We start from the raw sequence: 25848 nt of genomic DNA, 5'->3' as shown, positions 1-25848 counted from the left end.
TAATTTTAAGAGTTTCAAATGCAAGTTTCCCACCCAAATAATTCCTTGTTAACCTCCTTACCTCTGTATCCTGGCTTCTGTATGAAAGCTCTTGAACAAGCTGAAGAATACCTGTATGGAGTATTTTTCTAAAGCTTCTTCACGAGTTGCAACTATCTACCATGTTAATTGGTGTATTTGTAAACTGAAAAGCTACATGTGGACCGCATTCTTGACAAATTACTTTTACAGCAGTCAAAGTACATTTTGGTGCACCGAACTGAGAACATTTGCACTCGCATACCTCACATGCAATAGCTCAACTGGAAAACTTTCTAATGTTTATTGATAATAACTCAATTAAATCCCACTGAATTAACTTGAAACCAAAGTAATGTTTAATATTTGACTTTTTCTTGACATTAAATAAGATTTACAGATTCCACTGTTACTACTGATAGCACAACAGTTCATTCAGTTCAGTATCCTAAAAGAGACATATTCAGATTGAAACAAATAAAACAAATTGCTGGAGAAACTCAGCAAGTCTGGCAGCATTTATGGAAAGAAAATAGAGTTAATGTTTCAAATCCAATCACCTTTCTTTAGGAAGGTCACTGGGCTCGAAATATTAACTCTGTTTTCTTTCCACAGATGCTACCAACCTATTGGGTTTCTCCAGAAATCTTCATGTGTTTGTTTCAGATTTCTAGCATTTACTGCTCTTTGTTCAATTTGACTCAAACTGTAGCCTACTTAGGGAAGAAGTGTATTCGGTTTTTTTCTTTTAAAAAGCTCAAATTGTTATGATTAACTCTGCTGCTGAAATGAGACAGAATACAAACAATACAGATTTTATTTGTTGGGCAGTCTGAACAAAAGTAATGAATAGCATTAAGCCAGAATATTCACTGGAAGGAAATTAATGCTAAAAAATCCAAGTCAAACTTTTGGATATTTTCTTCCTGTACACCATATAAAAAACATTTTACATTTGCTTGAAACAGAATCTATTTTAAAGGTTTTAAAAGTTTGCAAAATGTGAAGAAACAAACAGATTACTAGATATTCAATAAAGGGCAATCAAGTTTTTAAGAAATATGTATAGAATTTAATATTCCTCCAAAATACCTTTCAGACATAAAATACAAAGTCAAAGTTAGAATCATACATCACAGCACATCCAAACATTATTTTATAATTAAGATAAAAGTAAAAATATTTCAAAAATTAAACATCTAAAAATGTAAATATAACAAGTAAAATATAGAACAAATGTCAAAACAACTGCAGATTTTTCTGCTAATTCAGAGAATTGTGGACACCTTTGTGCCATATAGTGTTAATGAATCTTTGATACCATCTCCTCCTCTCTTGTAGGGCTACTGTTGGAAACTCACTCCAAAAGGAGAAAGTGACAACTGCCGATGCTGGAGATCTGAGTCAAGAGTGTGGTGCTAGAAAAGCACAACAGTTCAGGCAGTATCCGAGGAGCAGGAGAATTGATATTTCAGGCATAAGCCCTTCTTTACAAAGGGCTTATGCCTGAACTGCTGTTAACACTCTTAACTCACTCCTGAAAGTACAGCTCTTTATACCAGGCCTGAATCATTACAGACGTTCAGACCTCCCATCAATCTCTTGTTTTTTCATGTGGGGTATGTTGCAAATTTCACATTATTTCCTCCTGGACCCTTTCAAAATCTGCTTCCTGATACCTCAAAGTCTTGTGGGAAAATTAAAATCAAATTGGGACACAGTAACATATATTATTAAAAAGCTGTTTGTTTGAGTAACTTAAAAAATATTTTTTAACTTTGTCCACCCCAGTCCAACACCAGCTTCTCCACATCACAATTTAGCAAAACCATGGACATTTATCTCTAGTTATATTAAAGCTTTATATGATCAAATATACTCATTGTTTATTAATACATTCCATACACTAATTAAAATACAACCTTCTCAATTTTCAATTTAAAATCAATATACTATTCACAACACAATGTAACACTGAGCTAGCTTGGTCCAACTGGAGGTTAAACTTTATTTGTGCTGATTAATCAAATTATAGGCTACTATCTTTGGTCTAGTAAAAGAAAAGTAAAGAAAAATGTTTGCACTGCCATTCTGATAACTATTCAGAACTAATGGGCATCTCATGATGTACTGTCATTAGTATTTATTATTAACCATAAATATCAAACTATAAATTCACCTCTTAAAGATGAAATCACAAATAGCACCTATTACCATGCTCTCCACAATCAAATAGCGATGACATCTACTCATCTAGATCACACATGAATAAAGTCAACTGGGAGAACTACTCATGCCACAGAACTTCATCCTTGCAGTAGCAGATTTTTCAGGGAGAAGTAGTATAAAACAGGAGATGACAAAATATCCAAAGTATTCTAATGCTCATTAAATTTTGATGGAAGGTCAGTGTCCTGAAACATTAATTCACTTCTCTCTACAGATACTGCCTAATCCACTATTACCTGATGTTATTTCAGATTTCCAGCTTTTGTAAAGAAATATATACATTTGGTGAGATTTGATCAAAATTAATAATTGTTTGACACAAAGATTTAAATGGCAACTGAATGATTCAGCACTAAAGTGCTCAAAGAATTTCCACTTCATACTGCTCAAGTTCAGAAAGAATATGCAAGTTTTAGTGTAGTGCAGCCCCAGAGTACTTTTTCAAAAATATCGCTAGAAAATTCTTAGTAAATTAAAAATGTCTTTTTACTCAGATGCAAATCTGTACACGTAACTGTCCATTTGTAATGCAATGCATCACGACATTTGTCATTCTGCCATTTTATTTTCGGACACGGAAGAATTCATTTCGGAGCCATTCTGAGTCCTCATACAATCGAGGGTCACCAAGGCAGAGAGTAGTTCTTTTGTAGAAATAATAGTATAAAACAGAAGCTGGAGGGTGGTAAAATCAGGTTAGTGCTTGATGAAATTATATTAAATTTTCTACAAGATCATGGCATCTGTAGAAACAGATCAAAGTTTTTTCTCATATACATGTAACACAAAATTTTATATCTGGTACTAGGAAGCCCCACTAAACTAATTGATAAGAGTTGGTTTAGACGACTGATTATAGCCTCAATACTCTCTATTTACTCCATGAGTGCTGAGGCCAAATTAATTACTGTCATTATAAAATGCCAATGCATGTATCAAGAAAGGCAATATTAAAGGGTGGCATGATGGCTCAGTGGTTAGCACTGCTAAATATAGGGTAAAGAAATTAGTTTGGGTGGTCGGTGTGGACTTGTTGGGCCAAATGGCCTGTTTCCACACTGTAGGGAATTTAATCTTTAAGGGGCAGCACAGTGGCTCAGTGGTTAGCACTGCTGCCTCACAGCACCAGGGTCCCAGGTTCCATTCCAGCCTCGGGCAACTGTCTGTGTGGAGTTTGCACATTCTCCCCGTGTCTATGTGGGTTTCCTCCCACAGTCATAAGATGTGCATTTTAGGTGAATTGGCCATGTTAGATTGCCCATAGTGCTGGGTGCATGAGGGAGATAGGTCTGGGTGGGTTACTCTTCGGAGGTTCGGTGTAAACTGGTTGGGCTGAAGGGCCTGTTTCCACACTGTAGGGAATCTAATCTAATCTAAATCAGTCTTCAACAATGATGTCCTCCAACATTAAATATTTGAAATAATCACTGACTAGATTCAAGACTATTATTCCAAGCTACTATTACAAAGGTGATCAGTGATTTTGCAACCCTGCCAAAGTAGGAGTGAGAACTTTTGAGATGAAAAAAAGAAATCAGTATCAGGGCTGACCAGGAGTGGAAGTAATGTACTTTTATGCAACAACAGTTGTAAGTGTTATTAATAGAAATGAATTATAATATAATTTCAAACTTTTGAACATGAATTTGAGTTGTCATTGTGGCAAGATGTGTTTTGGCTAGCAACTGGCAGCATTGGGGAAGAAAGGAAGAAGTGAAGGAGAAGAAGAGGGTTGCTGCAGCTAATCATTTATGGGACAGGCAGAGGAAGTATTAGGAGCACAATGTCATGTTCTGGACTAGATCTTCTATGCAACAAGAGAAAAGACATTTTTTTAAAAATGGTATTATTAAGACCTCTGAATTCAAAAGACAAATAATAACCCACATTGACTTTATAAAAACTATTCCTCAAATCAGTAAATGTGTTACTCGCTGCCAGGGAGCAGGAAATCATAGAAAGTGAGTGAAGTATAACTTGAAAGGATTCCTAAAAATAAAGTTAGCCCCTGCTCTATTTTCCAATCCTTTGTGGTGCTATCCAGCACCTTATTCAATTTCCTATTCTTTGTTACGAAGCAGCAGCAGGCTTTTTAAAATTTATTTGTGGGTGTTGGTGGCTGGGCCTGCATTTAGTGTCTATTCCTAGTTGCTCTTGAGAAGGTGATGAGGAGCTGTTCATGTGTTGTAGGTAGACCCATAACACTGTTTGGGAGTGAATTCCAGGATTTAGACACAGTGACAGTAAAGGAACGGTGATACATTTCCAAATCAGGATGGTGAGTAGCTTGGTGGAGAACTTGCAGGCAGTCATGTTCCCATACATCTGCTGCCCTTGTCCTTCTAAATAGAAGTGGTCATGGGTTTGGAAGGTGCTGTCTAAGGTGAATTTCTGCACTGCATCTTGTAGATACACACTGCTGGTACTGATTGTAAGTGGTGGAGGAAGTGAAGTATTCTCATGCTTCCCTGCTCACACAGCAAACATCTTTTCGAATCAGTATTTCAAACATCAGTATTTCGAAGGATGTATCACAGTCTAAAGGATGGAGTGGGTGGACAGAGAACAAAAGGAAAGGGACAAACAGGCAGGGCCAAAGAAAAGAGAAAGAGATACAATCAGTAACAGGGGACCAAACAATGAGGGAAGGAAGAAAAAGGATGAGAACAGGGAAAGAACTAGAAATGGCTGATGATAGGGAAAAAAAGCTCAGAACAGTTGGAGGACAAAAGGGTGTGTGGAGGGTCTATTTTGTTATATACAATTTTGTTTTTGCATAAACAAAATATAGCCCACACACTGGTTTTAAAACATGCATTTGGGACTAAGATTGATAAAGTTGAAGGTTTTAAAAAGATAAGAAAGAATTGTCAGAATGAATCAATTCCTGTAATACTGTCTTAGAAATTCTGCAGACTATTTAGATTTCTGAAGGAGTTTTTGTAAGAAACATTTTGGAAACCAAATATCGTATATAATTGTCGATACTCTGCATTACTTTATATAGCAATTTCTTCCATTTCAGTTTCAAACAAATGAAGTTTTCAGTGTGGTACTCCACAGGTGCAAAATCCAAAAATCAGCTACTGGCAGGTGTCATCATCTTCAATCTTTAATGCAAATTAAGAAGTGTTAGCAATGCCAAATCAATGTGTACCTGACTGTTAAGAGGCCTTAGGGCACAGTTGTGGCTGTCCCTAGGTCTGGGCCAGAAGGACCTGGCTCATGTCCACCAGCTCCAGTGGTTTGCCAATAACATGTCTGAACAGACTGATTAAAAATTACATATACTTGCCTGCTACAGATACTTCCCCAAACACATTTCTTATTGCTAATCATTAGGAAGTAAACTTTTCTTTATTCCTATATACGTCTATCTTACTCCATTTTATGATTCCACCACTCTCCTGACAGCAAAAGTAAAGTTGAAAAACTGCTAAATCAGCCATGTTATGCCTAACCATTATATCGTAGCTCTTCATGCATTAGTAAATTAGCACTTTCCACAATGCTCTATTTATTTAGATCCACAATGAGTTCACATTCTTTTTCTTTCCTCTCCTCAAATGGTCTTCTGCACATGATGTCGCAGTGAATTTTGCAGAAGGCCTTGGAATTAAATAGTAGTTGATGTCAAATTATGTGTTTTCAAGCAGCTGGACTTGGCCTGACAACAATGAAGTAAAGATGTAGGTTTCTTGCTCCACCTTGCCCTCATACTCACATTTGTTCGAGACATACTACAGTTTTCCAGTGAAGACCAACACAAGCTGCAAGAACAACACCTCATTATTTGCTAAGATACATGCAGCCTTCTGGACTTATCTAAACTTCAGTCCATTAACTCTGTCCTTCATAATGTTTTTTTATTTCCCCCACCCACACAAGTGTCTGTAGCTTGTCTTTGTTTTGCTTTCAGTCAAAACTGACATTTATTCTGTTAATAACACCTACTCTGGACTTAGGTTTGTCACTTCTCCAAAATTAATACCACTGTCTTTGTGTTTTTCCTCTAGGACACGCTTGATTTCTGAACTCACTCTTACCTCGCTCTGACTTTCCATTCTTACTGCTCCCCCTTTTTCCAACAGCATAAAACCCATCACATTTCCACCTCTCTTCAGTTTTCATGAGGTGTCATATTGGACTCAAAACATTAACATTGTTTGTCTCTCCACAGGTGATCTCAGGCCTCTGGAGTTTCTTCAACACTTGCTATTTTTATTTTCTGGATTGTTTGTAAACTTCCCCCAGCTGTGTGTGTGTTTATGTGGGTATCTTTGGGTGTGTGTGGGCGTGGGTGTGCTCGTTGATAATATTTGAATGGAAACATACCTAACCGATGGAAAACAAAAAGTGCTTGAAGTCCATTTGTCCACACATACCCACGCATGTTAAACCAACGCAGATTCTGATAGGAATAAGAATTGAAGTGGATATTAAAGGTGAGTAAGATTAAACAGCTCATAGAAACTGTTTCTAGCAACACACACAACCAATTTTAACCACTTGCAACAGGTTTAGTAATGCTTTTAAACAACCTGACACCCATGTATCACCTAATCAGATTAACAATATAAGCAAACCAAATCCCTTTGACCTTCTTTCTCATCACATGCGTAACAAAAATAGGAACATCGCCAACATCTGTGATGCTCAAATAAAGTCCAATGAAATTGCTTTTGTTCAGAATTTTTTGTAACACTACATCTCATTTGTTAGCAAATTAAGTTTCCTATCAACCAAAGCCTCCACCTTCTACATCTGAAATATGAAACTGCATGGCCTTGGTCAACAATTATTCTTTTCATGATTATACTTTCAAACAGAAATTGAGAGAAACACTGTGTTCTTCTATGTTGTCCAAAGACATAAAGCTTAGAAGATCAATGAGAATAGGTTAAAACTAAATGTCAGATTTCTTTACAATTAAAATAAATAGAATCAGCACGATTCAATGGCTTACTAATGCAACATCAGAAATTAAAAGGATGTTCATGGATGAGATGCAGCTATACTCCCAAATTTGCTTTTTTTGATGCCCTCAGCCCCATGAATGATTGCACAAAAAGAGGAATGTGAATAGAACAAAGTCCATTTATATTATCCCTTTCGTGACCTTAGCCAATAAGTTTAAATATAGGAAGCAGTGCCTCTCCTCTGATTCTGTTTCCCATCATCATGGCTCTCTGCTTCTCCAAACACATTTCCTCTTCTAATTTCCTTAGAGTGGTGGATACAATTTTAATGGTTTCAGGATATGGGGAGAGAGCAGGGGAGTAACTGGATTGTTCTTCAAAAGAGCTAGGATGTATTCAATGACTGAGTAGTCTCTTTTGTTGCACTTTCCAAATTTATCTACTTTTCTTTGCACACCATGCCTTCTGAGGTTTAGCCATGCATGATAGAATTATATAAATTCCATCTGAAACATGCAGCACCTTCTTTAAAATGCCTTAATTAACAGGGACACTGTTTCTACAGAATTACTGGCAACAAAAATCCAGCCTAATCTCAAGCATTCAAATGATTAAGATGGATTTCAGTAACCTACCAAATCACTGTTTTTAAAAAAAATTCTTTAGATAAAAAAAAAACTGAGGCATATATACCTTGCATTACTATTGTAGGGTGCACTTTCTTATTCCATTTTATTGTTCCTATTATAGTTACACTATATTGGAATGAAGACACATTGTTACTTCTCATAATTTACCTGGACTTGAAAATTATGAAACACTTTAATCATTCTTTTATCCTACTACCTAAAAGGATTTAAAACCCAGCTAGCATTTAATCACTTCTTTGTGATGTATCTCACCTTCTGTCAAAGATTTTTTTTTCAATTTCAGTAGCGTTCTGCGCTAGCTACCTTGGTAGTTCATAAGAGCTTCTCAATAAAATACATACTTTCTTTATTTCATGAATAACTGATCCATGACAAATCAGGAATGTCCCTGTTTTGAACCCAAAATCAATGCTAAATTAACTATTTTCAGCACACTGTTCAGGAGCACATAGCTAATCTATGTTTCTTTTGTGATTGTCATCTAGCAACAGCTGGAAGTGGAGTTGCTTGAAGATGCCACTGAATCCTGTCAGGATTCCCTGCACGATACAGTCGCCTAACAACTTCAAATCCCATCTGAGATCAAACATTTTGAGGATCCATAGATCTGTAACCAAGCAGAGAATTAACCTGCTCAAGGAAAAACAGTTTCGAAAATTGACAGAAGTTTCCTAAAAATATCAGTCATGATGTGTGGGAAACAATTAAGTAGAAGCATGATTCGCAGGGCGAAAGTTCAAAACATTAAGTTATTGTTTCCAACTAGTCAGCACAGATCAGGATGACAGCAGGTTGGCCTTTTGCTCCTTTAATTGTGGGTTATTGTGACCACAGCAGAAAAGGGAGGGTTTTTTGTTTGTTTCTATATCTCAAATGTCAGAAATATTGATTAATTTTTCCTCTGTGAAAACCTGGATATGATTTTGGCTGACGATTGGATGGTGATGCCTGGCCAGATATCTACACATATAGATGTTTTAGCTTTTGTTATTAATTACTGGAACCTTGGCAAATGTCCCTGTCAAGGACCCTGAAAGCAACTGTAACACCAACTTGGTTCAGAATAGCCAACTCATTGAATACTTTTGTTTCATTTTAGACATTGACTTACTCAAAAATTTCAAATATTTCTTTTGAATTAAATATTTTATTTTAATACCCCCACTGTATTACAAAAGGTAACCCTATTCAACTACAGAAATATGATGGAATTTCTCTCCCCACTCTCTCCAAGAAACAATTAAATGTTGCACAGAATAATAATTGATTACATCTCAAATTACACTTGCAATTAATTACTCAAGTGCAGTAATTTGTTATTCACTTAAATGCAATATCTGCAACTTCATCACTTAAGGTTTGCATACCTGAATCCAAACATGAAAACTGACACTTAAAACGAAGTAAATGCCAGTAACAACAATGGTTCCAGTAAACCTATGAATCAGCAATTTGACCAAGCCAGCTTGAAAGATGAATGTGTTAAAAAACATTAGGAAGATGATGATGATATTGAAGAGGATTCCAATATCCTGAATACTGAAAGGAGAGAGAGAGAAAAAACAAGAGAGATTTGGTTTAAAGTTCCCAGACTAATTATAGCAGTTCCATAATAACACAGCCAATGATTGCATACTATTCATTTGAAAACAAATCAGCAGTTTCTCACAGATGTTGCTGGAGTTTCTTCAGCAATTTGGTTTTCTTTCAGCAAACACTGCATTTGAGTGCAATCAACTGGGTAAATACAGTGCCTCATATAATAATGAGCAGATTCCAGGTTCGCTTACTAATCTGTGGTTATCTCAACTAGGGTTATATCCAAGGTGCTTTATAGTTCAGCTAACTTCCACCAGACCAGGAAGAAGAATGCAGTTATAATAGAATTGGGTTAACTGTGATGCAATTTCCGAAAGAATAATCTGATAATATTAATTACTTAGGTTCACGCAAGATGGATGGCCATTCAGATGAGAAACAGGAAGTAATAATGAAACTAATTAATATCTTTAAGAAATTAGTAAATGTAAAATTATTTAAACACAGATTACAATATATTCTTTAAGAAAAGATTTATAAATATGTAAATTTTAAGCTTGTGAATAGTATTGTATTAAACTGTGCAGGTTCTACTACAGTTGTATTGAAATTAATCAAGGTTTGAACTCTAATACTACAAGTGCTATCTGCAAGCAAATGAAGGAACTTTAAGAGGACAAAGTATTTTTAACTGAAAAATCCAAGATTATCACTTTCATTACCTAGCTGTTTGTTTCCCTCCATGTTCTTTTGGCTTGGAGAAAAATGTAAAGTTTAGCTCTTTACTTTCTAAGGCAGTTGGTGCATTTTCTACTTGCTGTCATGTTTGCACTGTTGGGTTTTTTTAAATAACAAAGCCGATGTGAAGGCTTGCCATCAATATTTGAAAATCAAGAGGTGAAAAGAAGAGGGGAACTTAAAACAATCACTATCATCAGAGAAACTGGAAAAATATGGGGAAAAACTATTAAACCAGAAGGTTAACCAGAAGGTTGGATGCTCTGCATCTTAAGGTTTTAAAAGTGGTGGCTGCAGAGATAGTTGGAAGTGGTGGCTGCTTTAGTTATACACTTCCAAAATTTCTTAGATTCTGAAAAGATCCCAGTAGAGTCAAAAATAGTAAATGTAATTATTCAAAAAGGAGGGAGACAGAAAGAGGAACACAATAGACCAGTTAACCTAATACCTATCATTAGGAAACTGATAGAATCCATTAAAGTGATAGCTCAAAACTTTAAAAATCATAATGAAAATCAACTGGAGTCAATATGGTTTTGAGACTGGGAAATTGTGTTTAACTAATTTATTAGAATTATTTGAGGAAGTAATAAATTAGATGGAAAAGGGGTGCTGCACTTGAATTTCACAAAGGCATCTGATAAGGTGCCACACCAAAGATTGCTAAACAATGTATGATCTCACAATTCAGGGGTAAATATATTAACATGGACAGGTGACTGGCAACTTATCAGAGGGATTTAAGTCAAACGCAGGCTAACAGAACTAGTTCAGTTTTGGAAACCTGGTCAGCATGAATGAGTTGGGACAAAGGGCTTGTTTCTCTGTTGTATGACTCGATGACTCATAAAGCAGAGAGTAGGGATAAATAGGTCAATTTTGAGTCTGCAAGTTGCAAATAGCCACAGGGATCAGTAATGGGGCCTCAATCATTTACAATCGAAAGCAATGACTTGGATGAGGACATTTGGTAGCTAAATTTACCAAGATAGTAAGTTATTCTGATGAGATGGACGAGTGATTGGCTCCTTAATTGAATTAGTTGCCAGAGGAAGTGGTGGAGGCTGGTACAATTGCAACATTTAAGAAGCATTTGGATGGGTATATGAATAGGAAGGGTTTGGAGGGATATAGGCTGGTAGGTGGGACTAGATTGGGTTGGGATATCTGGTCGGCATGGACGGGTTGGACCGAAGGGTCTGTTTCCATACTGTACATCTCGATGACTCTCTTTTAACACCCGCTCTTGGTCAGTTGTAACTAAAAATGTAATCATTCAGAAAGGACAGAGATAGAAAGATGAACACAACAGACCAGTTAAGTAGTTACAATTATAACAATTTAATCTAATTTATGTAAACAGATTAAAAGCAAGGGAGAGCCTATGCCAAGCTTTCCTTCTGTAAAAGAGTTTTATTACTTACTAAGGAGAAAGCAATCTCATACATGCACATGGTCAGTTGAGGGGTTCTATAATATGCAAGAAACTATGTCCAGGCTGCTCCAATTTAAAATTTTAAATCCTTGAGTAAGTATAAAATCAGAATCACAAAACATTTGGATCTGTTTCGTCAGCTGTGGTGAAATGTGAAGGTAACTGATTTCTCAGTGACTGGTGATTTTCCAAAGTTGCTTTTTCACCAGCTTTGACTTCTGATATTGAAAGAGGGAGAGAAGAGCTTTCCTCTCCTTTGTTGCTCAAAGTAAGTGACTGAAGTATGTTTTGTTTGATATTTGAAGTCTAGCTCCATTATTTTTATCAAATAATACCCTCTGCCAGTAATCCTGCATCTCCAATTTGTGAGGTTACCACACAAGTTTGAGTAAAACAAGTGACATAAAATTCTTTACATCTCACGGAGTTTCAAAAGATCTTGACTAAAATTGCAGTTCTGATGCAGTCGGTTTTATACAGTCCAAATGGGGTTGCATAGGGGCTTGTCAGGTAAGCATCGCTGCCATTCTTGGTCAATTGTGTCCTTTTAGAAACTAGTTTTGTCCATTGAAGTCTCATGTGTTAAAGAATGATGAAAGTTTAATATTGACAGCCTATTTTCACAAAGGTTTTAACACCTCCCCAGCATGAATAACAGAAGCAAGCAATACTTCTCCTTTTTGTTTATGGAGAGCATTCATTAATTACCAGGTCAATTTGGAAGAACATAACAAAAATTGGGATGACAATACCCACATATTCCATATTTACTCTCTTAATCCTAACCTGGGTTCAAAATCTGCTTCAGACTGACAGTCAGACTTATTTGCTGAGCTGTGCCACATTCCCAACTCTTAACCCTTCACTGCCCAATTCCAGAATCCAGGTACTGGATTCAGATTTTTTTTATGTGAATTTGACTTCCAAGAGATTAGGTAGTAAATTATCCAAGGTTTAGTTCCTGTAAGTTATGTGGACTTGTATCTTGCACTTTGCTCTCAAAATACTTCATTCACAACAACGGATTTGACTAGTTGAAGTCAGTTTATTGGATCTCCCAATAGGTAAACGCTTGTTTAAGTCATTGGTAAGCCCCTGGTTTGTTTGCTCCACCAATGTGTTTGTTGTGCAATACATTCCCTTCCCTTTATTTTGGTTTTCCCTTAATTAGTTTCACTTTCCCTGGATCGATACTGCCACCAGGTGGATGTTCAGCTGCTGCTATAGCCTCCTCTGACTCTTTCACTCAGAAAGGCTTCACCTTCTTTCTCTCCTGACCTTTCTTAATTTACTTCATGACGACTGCCTAGCTCTAACAGTAACTCCATCTGGTGAAGCCCTAACCTTTTCCTGGCGTGGCTACTGTAAAATCAGGTGACATTTCCTGGGCTACATCAAACCTCTCAGGTTTTACTGCCTTCTGCAGCACTTTCAAACCTTTCCTGGTTGCCAGTCTCTTTGCTTCCTTTTGGTTTAATTTGATCAACCTTTCTTTAGTCACTTCAACCCTCATGAGTTTTGCTGTCCTCTTTAGGCTTCCAAACTTCTCTTGGTTCCCACGTGCTGCTGACTCTTGCTGGCTTCCCCAGCCTTCCTGTTGTCCTTTATTATTTGGGGAGTAAATTTAGTGACCAGTCAAATTATTCCCCAATAAAGTATCTATTCCTAGCATCAGCAAGCTTGGCACGACACCAATTGTTACCAGACCCATAATACTTTCACCGTCTAATGGCACCTCAATACAATTTCCCCTGAGCCCTTTAAATCAGTAAATTGAAATTTATGTTGCTTCCAGCTGGAAAATATTGCACTTTCTCAAAGAATCCAGTATCTCTTTATCCCTTGCTGTTTCAAGCAGTGATCACCATTTCTTTTTACACAAGCTCCTACAGCGAGCCGAATCAATGGTTATGCCTGAGCAGTTAGTGACTACCTTTAAGGCTACAGACACTGGTTTTGCAGCTTGAGTTTTTCAAACATGCTTGGTTTCTTGCAATGAAAATACTTGGAGGTTTCCTGTCCACCTTCATCAGATTCATTCCTTTTAATGATTTGAACCATTTCTCTGCCTGGCTTCTCCTTCCTCTCCGGCTCGTCTCAGGATTATCTGCCTCACCCTTCTCTCTCTCGGGTCTGTGACAATTTTGAGACACCAGCTTCTCTGAGTTAGAGGTCTGCTTGTTAATTGTGTCATCAGCCAGAATTGCTGCCTTCTGGATCCTGCTACCTTCTGTTCTCTGACACGAGTCCAAATGAGAAAAGATAGAGTTCTTGAACCACTTAAAGTGGCTTTTGCAGGTTCACCAGGGCTGTTTTCAGTCTTCCATCTTAATTTAAGCTGTTTCAATTTAAATTCCCTTTCTCTTTAGTTCTCCTTTGAACTCACTGTCTTTTCCATTCCTGTGTCTCTCTCTTTCTTCTCTTTTCTACCTTGATTCTAATTCTAATCTTAACTGCTCCAATTTTATTCTACCTGATTCACTGTTCTCAAGGTTCTAGCTCAAGGTATTTTTGCTGCCCATTTTGCAATTTCTTTTTCCCTGCGTTTCTGACAGAACTCCACCTACAGATGCCGAGCTACATCGAGGCAGCCGGTGGCAAGAGTGAGAGCAGGCAGCCCACGGTGGCTGGCAGCGAGAACAGCAGCCTGGAGCGGGGCAAGGTCGAACCCTTGTGAGGAATGCGAGCCCAGCATGGCGAGCCGTTTATGGACTGTGGTATTGAATGGTTAGTTGTGTTTCTTTGTTTTTCTACTTTTTAGTAAGAAGGACTGTAATATTTATCTTAAGCTTTGTTTTCTTTATTTTTCTGCTTTGTACCAAGTTATGGTACTGAGGTACCTTTGGACCAAAGATGGTTCTGTAAGTGGTGACTTTTAAACTTTTCAGTATACTTGTGACAATATACCTAATTCAATAATAATTCCTCAAAGTAAAAAGCTTTTAGCTTTTCATACATAATCTACTTCATCCTACTCCATGCATGCCTCAACATCAATCATGGATACCTTAGCATCTTTAATATTAAAGACTCAAGCAAACCTTTTTGCATTTTTTCCACTACTTCATCTTACTGGATAACACCCTGGATGGAGCCCCCAAATGTTTTATGTGCAATTGAGGTGGTGTGATCAGATCCTTTTGTTTAAACTCTGATGGTAAGTCACAACAATTTTCTTTAAAGCAGGTGGCTCTCACACTTAAATTCAATGAGTTCACCAAATGAAGAATGAAGGAGAGCCAACTCTGAGATATTCTTGAATGAAATGCAGTGGAGTTTTATTCACTATTAAACCTGAGAAAAATAAATAAAATGCGAAATCTAACATATACACACAACTTAATAAACTTAAGAGAAGGGATGGGAGGAGGACGTCTATGCAGACTCGAAGGTACAAACAGCTGCAGTTTAAATTTTTGAAAGAGTCCCCAAGGTATGAAAGTGAAACTTAAGTCTCAACAGTTTAAGTGTTCTCCTGTTTCCTTAACAAAGGCAAAGCCTACAAATAACCTTGAATTTTTGGTAAACAGTAGTGTTCTCAATTTGCTTCTTTATGGGGAGTTGATTTGAGATTGAGAGAGGGAGAGAACAGTTTTCAGCATTGCTTTTTTTTTCAGTCCATGTTGCTTTCTCCTTCCTTTATTGCTCAAAGCAAGCTAAAATATGGTTTGTTTGTACATTTCAAGCTGAACACTCTACTCGTAATATTTCATTTCAAATATGTGAAGTTGTCATGCAAATGAGTAAAACAAGTAATGGAACTTTCTCGATGCCTCACTGTTTCCGTGTCTTTTGAAAACGAGAAATCTGATGCAGCTGGTTTTGTCGATGTGGGTTGTCTAGGTTTGTCAGATGATCACATTAACCACTGTAGGACAATACTGTCCATTTCTGTAATCTCGTATTGATTTTCTGCTACCTATTTTTACATTTAAAGCAGTGACTTATAGTTTGTAGCCTTGAATGTACTTCCAACAGTTCATTTGTCCTTCTGCTATCCAAAAGCTAGGATAACAAGCATGTTCATCTTAGAGCAATTAGTTCACTGAATTGAAAAGCTTCCCTGCTGAACTTCTGGACAATCCATTGGTTTTGCATTTGTAAAATTAGCAAGTAGTGTGCACAGAAAGTCACATTATGATTTGGAGGGGAAGAGACTTTTAGCACTGAGCACAACAATGTCTAGTCAGGCCTAAACAAAACAAGTAACAATGTGCAGCTGACAAATTTGAACTTTAAAAGCCTATAGTCTGAGGTGGAAGGATAACTCAAAGTGGAGCATTTAGGATGAGGAAAGGGTAGATAATGGAGGGGAGAAGAAGAAGAATGGAAAAGTTTGTGGTCCAGTAGATGAAACAAGAGTCTCAATTTTAGCCGTTTAAACTTTATCCTTCAATTCTACACATTCACAATAATTGTTATGATTTGGAGATGCCGGTGTTGGACTGGGGTGTACAAAGTTAAAAATCACACAACACCAAGTTATAGTCCAACAGGTTTAATTGGAAGCACAATAGCTTTCGGAACGACGCTCCTTCATCAGGTGATAGTGGAGGGCTCTATCCTAACACAGAATTTATAGCAAAAATTTACAGTGTGATGTAACTGAAATTATACATTGAAAAATTGATTGTCTGTTAAGCCTTTCATCTGTGAGAATACAGTGATAGTTTCATTTCTTTCATGTGTAAATCACAAAACCTTTTTTTTAAAAAAGTTGTATTCTTGGGTTAGCTGTTAAAATGGTGATAGCTAGACAATATGTTGAAGGTGTTGGCCCCCTGTGTTCTCTGAGGTAAAAACAATGACTGCAGATGCTGGAAAGCAAATACTGGATTAGTGGTGCTGGAAGAGCACAGCAGTTCAGGCAGCATCCAACGAGCAGTGAAATCGACGTTTCGGGCAAAAGCCCTTCTGATGAAGCCCTTTTGCCCGAAACGTCGATTTCGCTGCTCGTTGGATGCTGCCTGAACTGCTGTGCTCTTCCAGCACCACTAATCCAGTATCCCCTGTGTTCTCTGTCTATGCCATGATGTTTAGATCGATTCTAATCTAAAAAGTGAGATAATGGAGTTTTACATAAATTCGTGCAGTTTTTGAGCTCAGAGTTCGACATGAATGCATGCAGTTTTTGAGCAAAGTACAATGTAACCCTGCAAGTACAAATTCACCCCACAAAATCACCATTGTTAACAGCTAACCCGAGAATGCAACTTTTTAAAAAAAAGGTTTTGTGATTTACACATGAAAGAAGTGAAACTATCACTGTATTCTAACAGATGAAAGGCTTAACAGACAATCAATTTTTCAATGTATAATTTCAGTTACATCACACTGTAAATTTTTGCTATAAATTCTGTGTTAGGATTGAGCCCTCCACTATCACCTGATGAGGGAGCATCGCTCCGAAAGCTAGTGTGCTTCCAATTAAACCTGTTGGACTATAACCTGGTGTTGTGTGATTTTTAAAAATAATTGTTAAATATCTTAGTAATCTATTAGACTCAATATAAATATATTCTCATGCAGACATACTCACATGAACATTATCAGTGGGATGACTGGCTCTGTGAATATAAGCTCAGAAAAGGAATTGGACATCAAGTCGTAGAGCATGAGTGTGAACTGTATTGTCAGCACAAGGCTGTAGTTTGACGTCTGCAGCATTCCCCACAGAAGTCAGTTTCAACAGCACAGAAAATCAGTGTTACAGCAATGTGAAGACATGGTCTGTTCAATTATCTGGAATAAAAAGATGCATTTCAACATCGGAATTTAAGACAGCACACATAAAATAGCACTATGAGAATCTATGTATCATAACGATTCCCATCCTCTTCCACACATTATAATGGAAGATTACTGAGGATTGCATCTGGAAAGATATATATATTGTGCCTCAATCATCACAGCCCAAATGTTATCCTATTATAGGTCAGCTAACTTAATATACATGGAAGTCTTTAGTTTATATCGTGTGATGTCTTTATCCACTAAGCCATTATGCAGTCTACATGATCCAATTCCACATCGAACTGTAAAGATATCTAATAAGGATGTGTATTCAAGTCAAACTCAAGAAGAGGTCAACTTAGTTCACTGGTTATGATTATAATTTTAACCTTGCTACATCAATCAATCACCTATCTAATTAGAATCCCTATTCCTGGATCCTAACAAAGTACTATATAAAATCCACACCCTCAAAGCAGCTGTTGCTTTTTGGTTCTTTCTTTCAAAGCTGTATACAGAAGTTATACAGCTATTAAGGCTTGACAGAGAATTCAGAAGGTAACACTAGAATGGCTCCAGGGATATAGAATACAGCAGTTACATGCCCAGTATGTGGAAGCTGAAGTTACCCTCCCTGGAGGAAAGAAGGCTAAAAAAAAAATTTTGATATATGAAGATGAACCTTGAAACATTTTGATCAAGCAGTGCACTGTTGCTTGGCCACGACCCCCCATGTCGCATCTGAGTGACATGCATCAAGTGGGTGTTCCATGACAATGAGAAGTGTAAATGGAGTACATGGATGGAAGGTTGGCTTCCATGATAGTCTAGGCTGTGTACGCAACCTTCTGTAGTTTCTTCCGGCCCCAGGCGAAACAGTTGCCATATCAGGGCATTATGCTTTCGGATAGTGAGGATCCTTATCGACATGCTGAATTTCCTGAGCTGTCTGAAGAAGAACAGGCGTTGCTGTACTTCTTGCCCATCGCATCTACATGGGAAGTCCAGGACTATTTGTCAGTTATCATCACTCCGGGGAACCTGACGCTCTCAACCCTTTCAACATTAGCTCCACTCACGTATAGAGGGGCATGTTCTCCTCTTTTCTTTCTGAAGTCAATGATCAGTTCTTTTGCTTTGCTGATATTGAGAGAGAAGTTGTTATCACTGCATCATGCCACCAAGTTCCTTTCTATATTCTGACTCATTGTTGTTCGCTATCCGTCCTACCACTATGGTGTCATCAGCGAACTTGTAGATGGCGTTCTTTCGGAATTTGGCTATACAGTTGTGGGTGTACAGGGAGTACTGTAGGGAGCAGAAAACACATCTTTGTGGGGCTCCAGTGTTGAGTGTTATTGTAGAGGATATGCAGTTGTCTATCTTCACTAATTGCAGTGGATAAGGAATCTGAGAATCCAGTTGCAGAGGGTAGAGCCGAGACCTGGTTCTCAGAGATTTCAGATCAGTCTGGAGGAGCTAATGGTGTTGAAGTCGGAGCTGTAGTCAATGAGCAGGAGTCTGACGTCGGTGTCTTTATTGTCCAGATGTTCCAGGGATGAGTGCAGGGCGAGGGAAATGGCATCCGCTGGCAGGCAAATTGCAAGGGATTGAAGCAGCCTGGGAGCTACAGTTGATGTGGGCCATGACCAGCATCTCAAAGCGCTACATTACCATGGAGGTCAGAGCCACTGGGTAGTGTAGCACATTGCATGTGCTTTCATAGGTACTAGGATGGTTGTGGTCTTCTTGAAGCAGGTGGGGGCTTTGGCTTGTAGGAAGAGAGGTTGAAGATGTCAGTGACTACCTGCACCAGTTGGTCTGCACAGGATCTAAGTGCACAGTTGGGAATTCTGTCCGGGCCTGTTGCTTTCAATGGGTTCACTCTCAGGAATACCAATCTGATGTGTGCAGCTTAACGTGGATAAATGAGGTTAGTCATTTTGGTCAGGAGAATGGAAAGGCAAATTATCTAAATGGAGCGAAATTCCAGTATGCTTCAGTGCATAGGGATCTGGATGTCCTCACGCATGAATTGCAGACTACTAGTTTTTATTGTAGAAGCATAACCTCCATTATTTCTGATGCTTCTGCTAATTAAAGGCAAGTATCCCAGTAGCTTTGTTATCCACCTTAACTACCCATCCAACTACCTTCAGGAATCTTAGACAAGCACTCCCAAGGCCCAATGTTCTTCCACATTTCTCACTAACATTTATTGTGCATTCCCTTACCTTGTTCGCCTTCCCTGAATACATTACCTCATACTTCACCAAGGAGAACTCAATTTTCCATTGGTGTGTCCACCTAATTAGTCCATTGATATCTTCTTACAGTATACAGCTTCATCACCAAATACACACCCAAATTTTGTATCTTTGCAAACTTAACTATACACCCCCCCCCCCCCCCAGTTAAATTCTAGTTATTCCCATATGCCATAAAAATCAAGGGAGCTAGTACTGAGCCCTGTGGAACTCAACTGGAAAGGTCCTTATAGCTATTAAGACACAGAAATGTTACCATTTGCTTCCATCCTCTCCGAATGCAACTTGGCCTTAGATCCAGTTGGTGTTGACTGGTGATCATTCTGCATGCAAGATCTTTTCAAAGCTTTGCCAAAATCCATAAAGACTACATTAATTGCATAATTCCATCAAACCTAGTTATCTCTTCAGAAAAATTCAATATCAAGCTTTCAACAAATCTGTAACTATCTTTGATTAACAGATGTATTTTTAAATGAAGATTAATTTTGTCCCTCAGAATATTTCCTCAATAATTTTCCTACCAGTATGGTTAACCTGACTGTAATTACTCAGTTCACTTCCTCCCTATGCCTCTCCTAAAAATGGTGCATTAGCTGTTTTCTGATCATCTGGAATCACACCTACAATTGGAACATTATGGTAAGTGCCTCTGTTTTTTTCCCCTCCATCAAGCTTCATGTAGGCCTGGGGATTTAGGTGCAACTCCAGGCTAACAATAATGTGCTTATCTCTTAAATGCTCTCAAAAGATGCGCAATAAACCTTCATGCCATTGAACAATACCCACATCCAGTACATACTAAAAGCTTGTCATGTGCACCGGTCAAGGAAAGACTTGTGAACAATAGTTAATTATGAAGTTGAAAAAGTCAGAAGAATCTTAATAATCTCAAATTAAATATTCTTAAGGCAAAACAATGATCAAATCAACCAGGCCATTGAAACATTTTTAAAGGTAGAATACCAGTCAGAGAGGGCCTTGTGACATAGTTGACAGAAACTGGCTTTTATTTCAGGCCTTTGGCTTGAAAGTTCAGGTTCAAATCTCACTTGCCCTGGAGATGTGTTTAACAGATTGATTAAACTATTTCCAATTCAGAGAAGGTCACAACCAATAATAATTAATGCTCTAGTTAGCCTACACCTAAAATGTTGATCATCAAGAGGGAAAAAGACCTTTGATTGCTGGTGAAGAGTCACATAAGTGTTTAAACGTTAACTTTGGTTTTCTCTCCACAGATAGACCTGCAAAGTTTCTTCAGCAGTTACTGGTTTGTTTTGATTTAAAATTTTCAGTTCCCTCGATAACTTGATTAAAGAAGTTGATGCAGGTGAGAGGATGTTTACCGCCAGTGACGGAGGCGACAGGCTTTTGGTCAGCAAACTTACCTGGGTCTTTCAAACTGGCATACAGGCCATCAAAAAGCAATTCAAAATCTATGAATGGTTCAGGGAATAGAAGTGATATTATTTGACATTACAGAATGAAGTTAAAGGTCAGAATTTTAAATTACAGACAAACATTTTTAAGGCAGATGTCAGGAAATTCTTCATCAAATGATCGCTGTCCTGGGATAAATTAAGAAATAATGGGATCGAAGTCTCTGAATGGATCAATTAAAGTGGATTGAATTGTGTTGGTTGGATAAGTTAACATGAAATTTCCCACAAGAGACCCCAGACTTGTAGCAGGTATTCCTCCCCCCAATGAACACAAATCTCCAAGCTGCCCTAATTCTTCATTCCCAATTCGATCCTCACTACCCCAGCAGTAACTCAACGTGTTTAAAGTGACTAGAATTTTCCAAAAGCGGGGAGCACGGGTAAAACGGAATGCGAAGAGGCTGCTCACCCTTTAAAACACCGACACACCGCCCAGGCCCCAGAACGGCTGGAGCCTCGACAATTCCCAAGGCCATGGCGGCGTTCATAGAAACCGAGACGGGAATCATCGAGCATGCCCGAGCCTTCCGCAGCGACACCTGCCGGACTGGAGAAGTATCAGTGGTCACTTCCCATCTCCGGTGAAACAGCGTCACCTGCCGAAGGTAAAAAGCAGAGTTTTCCTCTTGAGGGCAGCGGAGGGCAGCGGTACATATACACACACTCTCATATGCACCCTCTCAGACTTACACCTATTTACACTTACATATACGCGCTCGCTCTCTCTCACAGACACTCAACTCCCCACCCCAAACACACACATACGTTTGTGGGGTGAATTTGTACTGGCAGAGTTACATCGTACTTTGCTCAAAAACTGCATGAATCCAAGAAGACTCTGTTAACTCACTTTTTAGATTAGAATTAGTCTAAACAGTATGGTACAGACAACAGTACACAAGGGGCTAACACCAATTGTTAAAGTTAACCTGAGAATGTAACCTTTCTAAAAAAAAAATTTGTGATTTTTATATATGAAAGAAGTGAAACTAACATGGTCATTCTAACAGAAGAGAGACTCAACAAACAATCAAGGTATTTTTCAATGTATAATTTCAGTTACATCACACTGTAAACTTTTGCTATAAATTTGTGTCTTAAAATTGTGTACTCCACAACCACCTGACGGAGGAGCAGTGCTCTGAAAGCTCGTGCTTCCAATTAAACCTGTTGGACGATAACCTGGTGTTGTGTAATTTTTAACTTTGTACACCCCAGTTCAACACCGTCATCTCCAAATCAGCGGTAAATTCATGAGACTCACGAACTATGCCAGATGTTTAAAGCATCACTTGTCTCAATTTCTGGCCTTGCCTTCTGTGCTGAATGCATAGATTGGAATCTGAAGTAGCATTGTAAAAACTAATTACAGATAGGCCAGAATGTTTTTGTGAAATTCAGTGCTTATTGTGCCCAGCGGAACACTGTAATGAGTGTGAGAAAGACCTGAAAGTTAAGAGTCTCGACCTAATTTGGGAAGTGGAACAACTGACAAAGAAGCCAAGAAGTGACTGAGCATAGATTCCCCACCGTGTGGAAGCAGGCCATCAACTCTCTGTATGGATCTATTAAAGTGGGTTGAATTGTATTTGTGTTGAATAAATTTAACATGCAATTTCCCACGAGAGACTCCAAGTTTGTACCAGGCTTCCTTACCGACTCTGTAAAGTAGATCTCACCCAGACCTGACCCCCCCTCAACCCTATTTCTGTAACCCTCTCTTCCCCACAGCTAATCCATTTAGCCTGCAAATCCCTGGAAGCTCTGGGCAATTTGGCATTGCCAGTCAACCTTATCTACACATCTTTGGACTGTGGGAGGAAACTCAAGCAGACACAGGGAGAATGTGCAAACTCTGCACTTAAGCAGCCATCATACAGAAGTTGTCACACAAATCAAGGCAAATGTTATTTTAATTAAATTTTAACTTTCACAGTTTCTACATGCTGTGAAAATTATTTGAAATTGAAATGACTCTGTTAAAGAGTTGGTTTGCTTACTTTACAACTTCCCCAACACTTATCAAGAAATTGTCTGCACAAATTCAAAAATATAAAGTCCAGTGTTTGAAATATGAAACAAAAGCAGCAAGTGATGGAAATACTCAGTTGGACTGGCAGTATCTTGAAGTGAGAAACAGATTTCAGAGAAAAGTACTTATGAAAGGATACAACTGAAACATCTCTAAACTGTGTACATTTATACACCAGGCATCAAATGTATGATTTTTAATTGCCATTTTTAATATTAAGTTACTGCATCCGTTGCACACAATGTGGTCTCCTCTACATTGGGGAGACAGGATGCCAACTTGCAGATTGTTTCATAGAACATCTCTGGAACACCTACACTGACCAACTCCATTGCCTGTGGCTGAACACTTTAACTCCCCTTCCCACTCTGCCAAGGACATGCAGGTCCTCGATTGCCAAACCCTAACCACCTGACGTCTGGAGGAAGAACGTCTCATCTTCCACCTTGGACCCTCCACCCACATGGGATCAATGTGGATTTCACCAGTTCCTCTATTTCCCCTCTCCCCATCTTATCCCAGTCCCAACCTTCCAACTCGGCACCGCCCTCTTGGATAGTCCTACCTGTCCATCTTCCTTCCCACGTATCTGCTCTACCCTCCTCTCTGACTTATCATTTTCACCTCTACCTTCACGTACCTATCACATTCCTAGCTATCTTCTCCCAGCCCCACTCCCTCCCATTTGTCTCTCAGCCCTGTTGGCCCACAAGCCTAATTTCTGATGAAGGGCTTATGCCTGAAACGTTGATTCTCCTCCTCAGATACTACCTGACCAGTCCCACACACAGACATAACCAGAAAAAAATGTTGTGATAAACAGAGGGAAAGACTGGGAAGGCATTTCAATGGTCCTTGTTCACAGGGTTCATTGAAATGTTGCTTTTGGCTGGTCAGGCTATGCTGTTCTTTGATTCTCTTTCACAAGCTAGTTTGAAAAATAATGTCAGAGTCATAGACATGTACAGCCAGAAACAGACCCTTCAGTCCAACTCATTTTTGTCGACCAGATATCCTAACTTAATCTAGTCCCGTTTGCCAGCACTTGGCCTATATCTCTCTTAAACCCTTCCAATTGATGTACCCATCCAGATGTCTTTTAAATGCTGTAATTGTACCAGCCTCCACCACTTCCTCTGGCAGCTCATTCCATACACAGATCATCCTCTGTATGAAAAGGTTGCCCTTTAGGTCTCTTTTATATCTTTCCGTCTCACCCGAAACTTCTGCCCTCTAGTTCTGGACTCCCCCACCCCATAGAAAAGACCTTGTCTGTTTCACCTATCCATATCCCTGATGATTTTATAAATCACTGTAAGGTCATCCCTCAGCCTCTGATGCTCCAGGGAAAACAGCCCCTGCCTATTCAGCCTCTCCCTTTCGCTCAAACCCTCCAACCCTGGCAACATCCTCGTAAATCTTTTCTGAACCCTTTCAAGTTTCACAAAATCCCTCCAATACAAAGGAGACCAGAATTGCAAGCAATATTCCAACAGTGGCCTAACCAATTTCCTGTACAACCACAACATGATCTCCCAACTCCGATACGCAATGCTCTAACCAATAAAGGAAAGCATACTAAATGCCTTCTCCACTATCCTATCTACCCGTGACTCTACTTCCAAGGAACTATGAACTTGCACTCCAAGGTCTCTTTGTTCAGCAACACTCCCCAGGACCTTACCATTAAGTGTATAAGTCCTGCTGTGATTTGCTTTTCCAAATTGCAGCACCTCACATTTATTGAAATTAAACTCCATCTGCCACTCCTCAGCCCATTGGCCCATCTGATCAAGATCCCATTGTAATCTGAGGTAACCTTCTTCGCTGTCCACTACACCTCCAATTTTGGTGTCATCTGAAAACTTACTAACTATACCTCCTATGTTCACATCCAAATCATTTATATAAATGATGAAAAGTCATAGACCTAGCACTGATCCTTGTGGCACATCACTGGTGATAGGCCTCCAGTCTGAAAAGTAACCCTCCACCACCACCCTCTGTCTTCTACCTTTGAGCCAGTTCTGTATCCAAATGGCTAGTTCTCCCAGTGTTCCATGTGATCTAACCTTGCTAACCAGTCTCCCATGAGGAACTTTTTCGAACACCATATTGATCACGTCCACCATTCTGCCCTCATCAATACTCTTTACTTCTTCAAAAAACTCAATCAAGTTCGTGAGACATGATTTCCCATGCACAAAGCTATGCTGACTATCCCTAATCAGTCCTTGCCTTTCCAATATATGTAAATCCTGCCCCACAGGATTCTCTCCAACAACTTGCCCACCACCAATGTCAGGCCCACCAGTCTATAGTTCCCTGGCTTGTCCTTACCACCTTTTCTTAAATAGTGGCACTACATAACCAACCTCCAGTCTTCTGGCACCTCATCTGTGAATATCAGTGGTACAATTATCTCAGCAAGGGGCCCAGCAATCACTTCCCTAGCTTCCCACAGAGGTCTATCTCTGATCAGCTTCTGGGGATTTATCCACTTTTATGCTTTTCAAGACATCCAGCACCACCACCTTTGTATTATGGACATTTTTCAAGATGTCACTATTTATTTCCCTACATTCTGTATCTTTGATGTCCTTCTCCACAGTAAACACTGGTGCAAAATACTCATTTAGTATCTCCCCATCTCATGCAGCTTCACACATCGGCTGCCTTGCTGATCTTTGAGGGGCCCTATTCTCTCCCTCGCTACCCTTTTGTCCTTAATGCATTTGTAAAGACCCTTTGGATTCTCCTTAACTCTATTTGCCAAAGCTATCTCATGTCCCCTTCTTCTCATCTAAAACCCTAACACTATGGCAATCCCAGTCTTTTTTTGT

The 25848-nt window shown here is 38.8% G+C and overlaps 1 protein-coding gene across 2 annotated transcripts; it reads right to left on the bottom strand.

The window, feature by feature from the left end:
- Positions 1–354: 354 nt before the first annotated feature.
- On the bottom strand, positions 355–21556 carry tmem138 (transmembrane protein 138). 2 transcript variants are annotated; one of them, XM_072592101.1, is made up of 5 exons: positions 21383–21556; positions 17068–17270; positions 9184–9355; positions 6583–6658; positions 355–5357 (listed from the first exon to the last, which is right to left on the bottom strand). In XM_072592101.1, exons 2-5 carry the CDS (start codon positions 17193–17195, stop codon positions 5353–5355), a joined length of 381 nt encoding a protein of 126 aa, XP_072448202.1. In that variant the 5' UTR covers positions 17196–17270; positions 21383–21556; the 3' UTR covers positions 355–5352. The 2 variants fall into 2 exon arrangements, with proteins under 2 accessions (XP_072448202.1, XP_072448201.1); XM_072592100.1 differs by having other exon boundaries at positions 355–2922.
- Positions 21557–25848: the final 4292 nt, after the last annotated feature.

Source organism: Chiloscyllium punctatum, chromosome 22 (assembly GCF_047496795.1).
Source record: "Chiloscyllium punctatum isolate Juve2018m chromosome 22, sChiPun1.3, whole genome shotgun sequence".
Classification (NCBI taxonomy): domain Eukaryota; kingdom Metazoa; phylum Chordata; class Chondrichthyes; order Orectolobiformes; family Hemiscylliidae; genus Chiloscyllium; species Chiloscyllium punctatum.
This window is presented reverse-complemented; position numbering and strand designations above follow the sequence as displayed.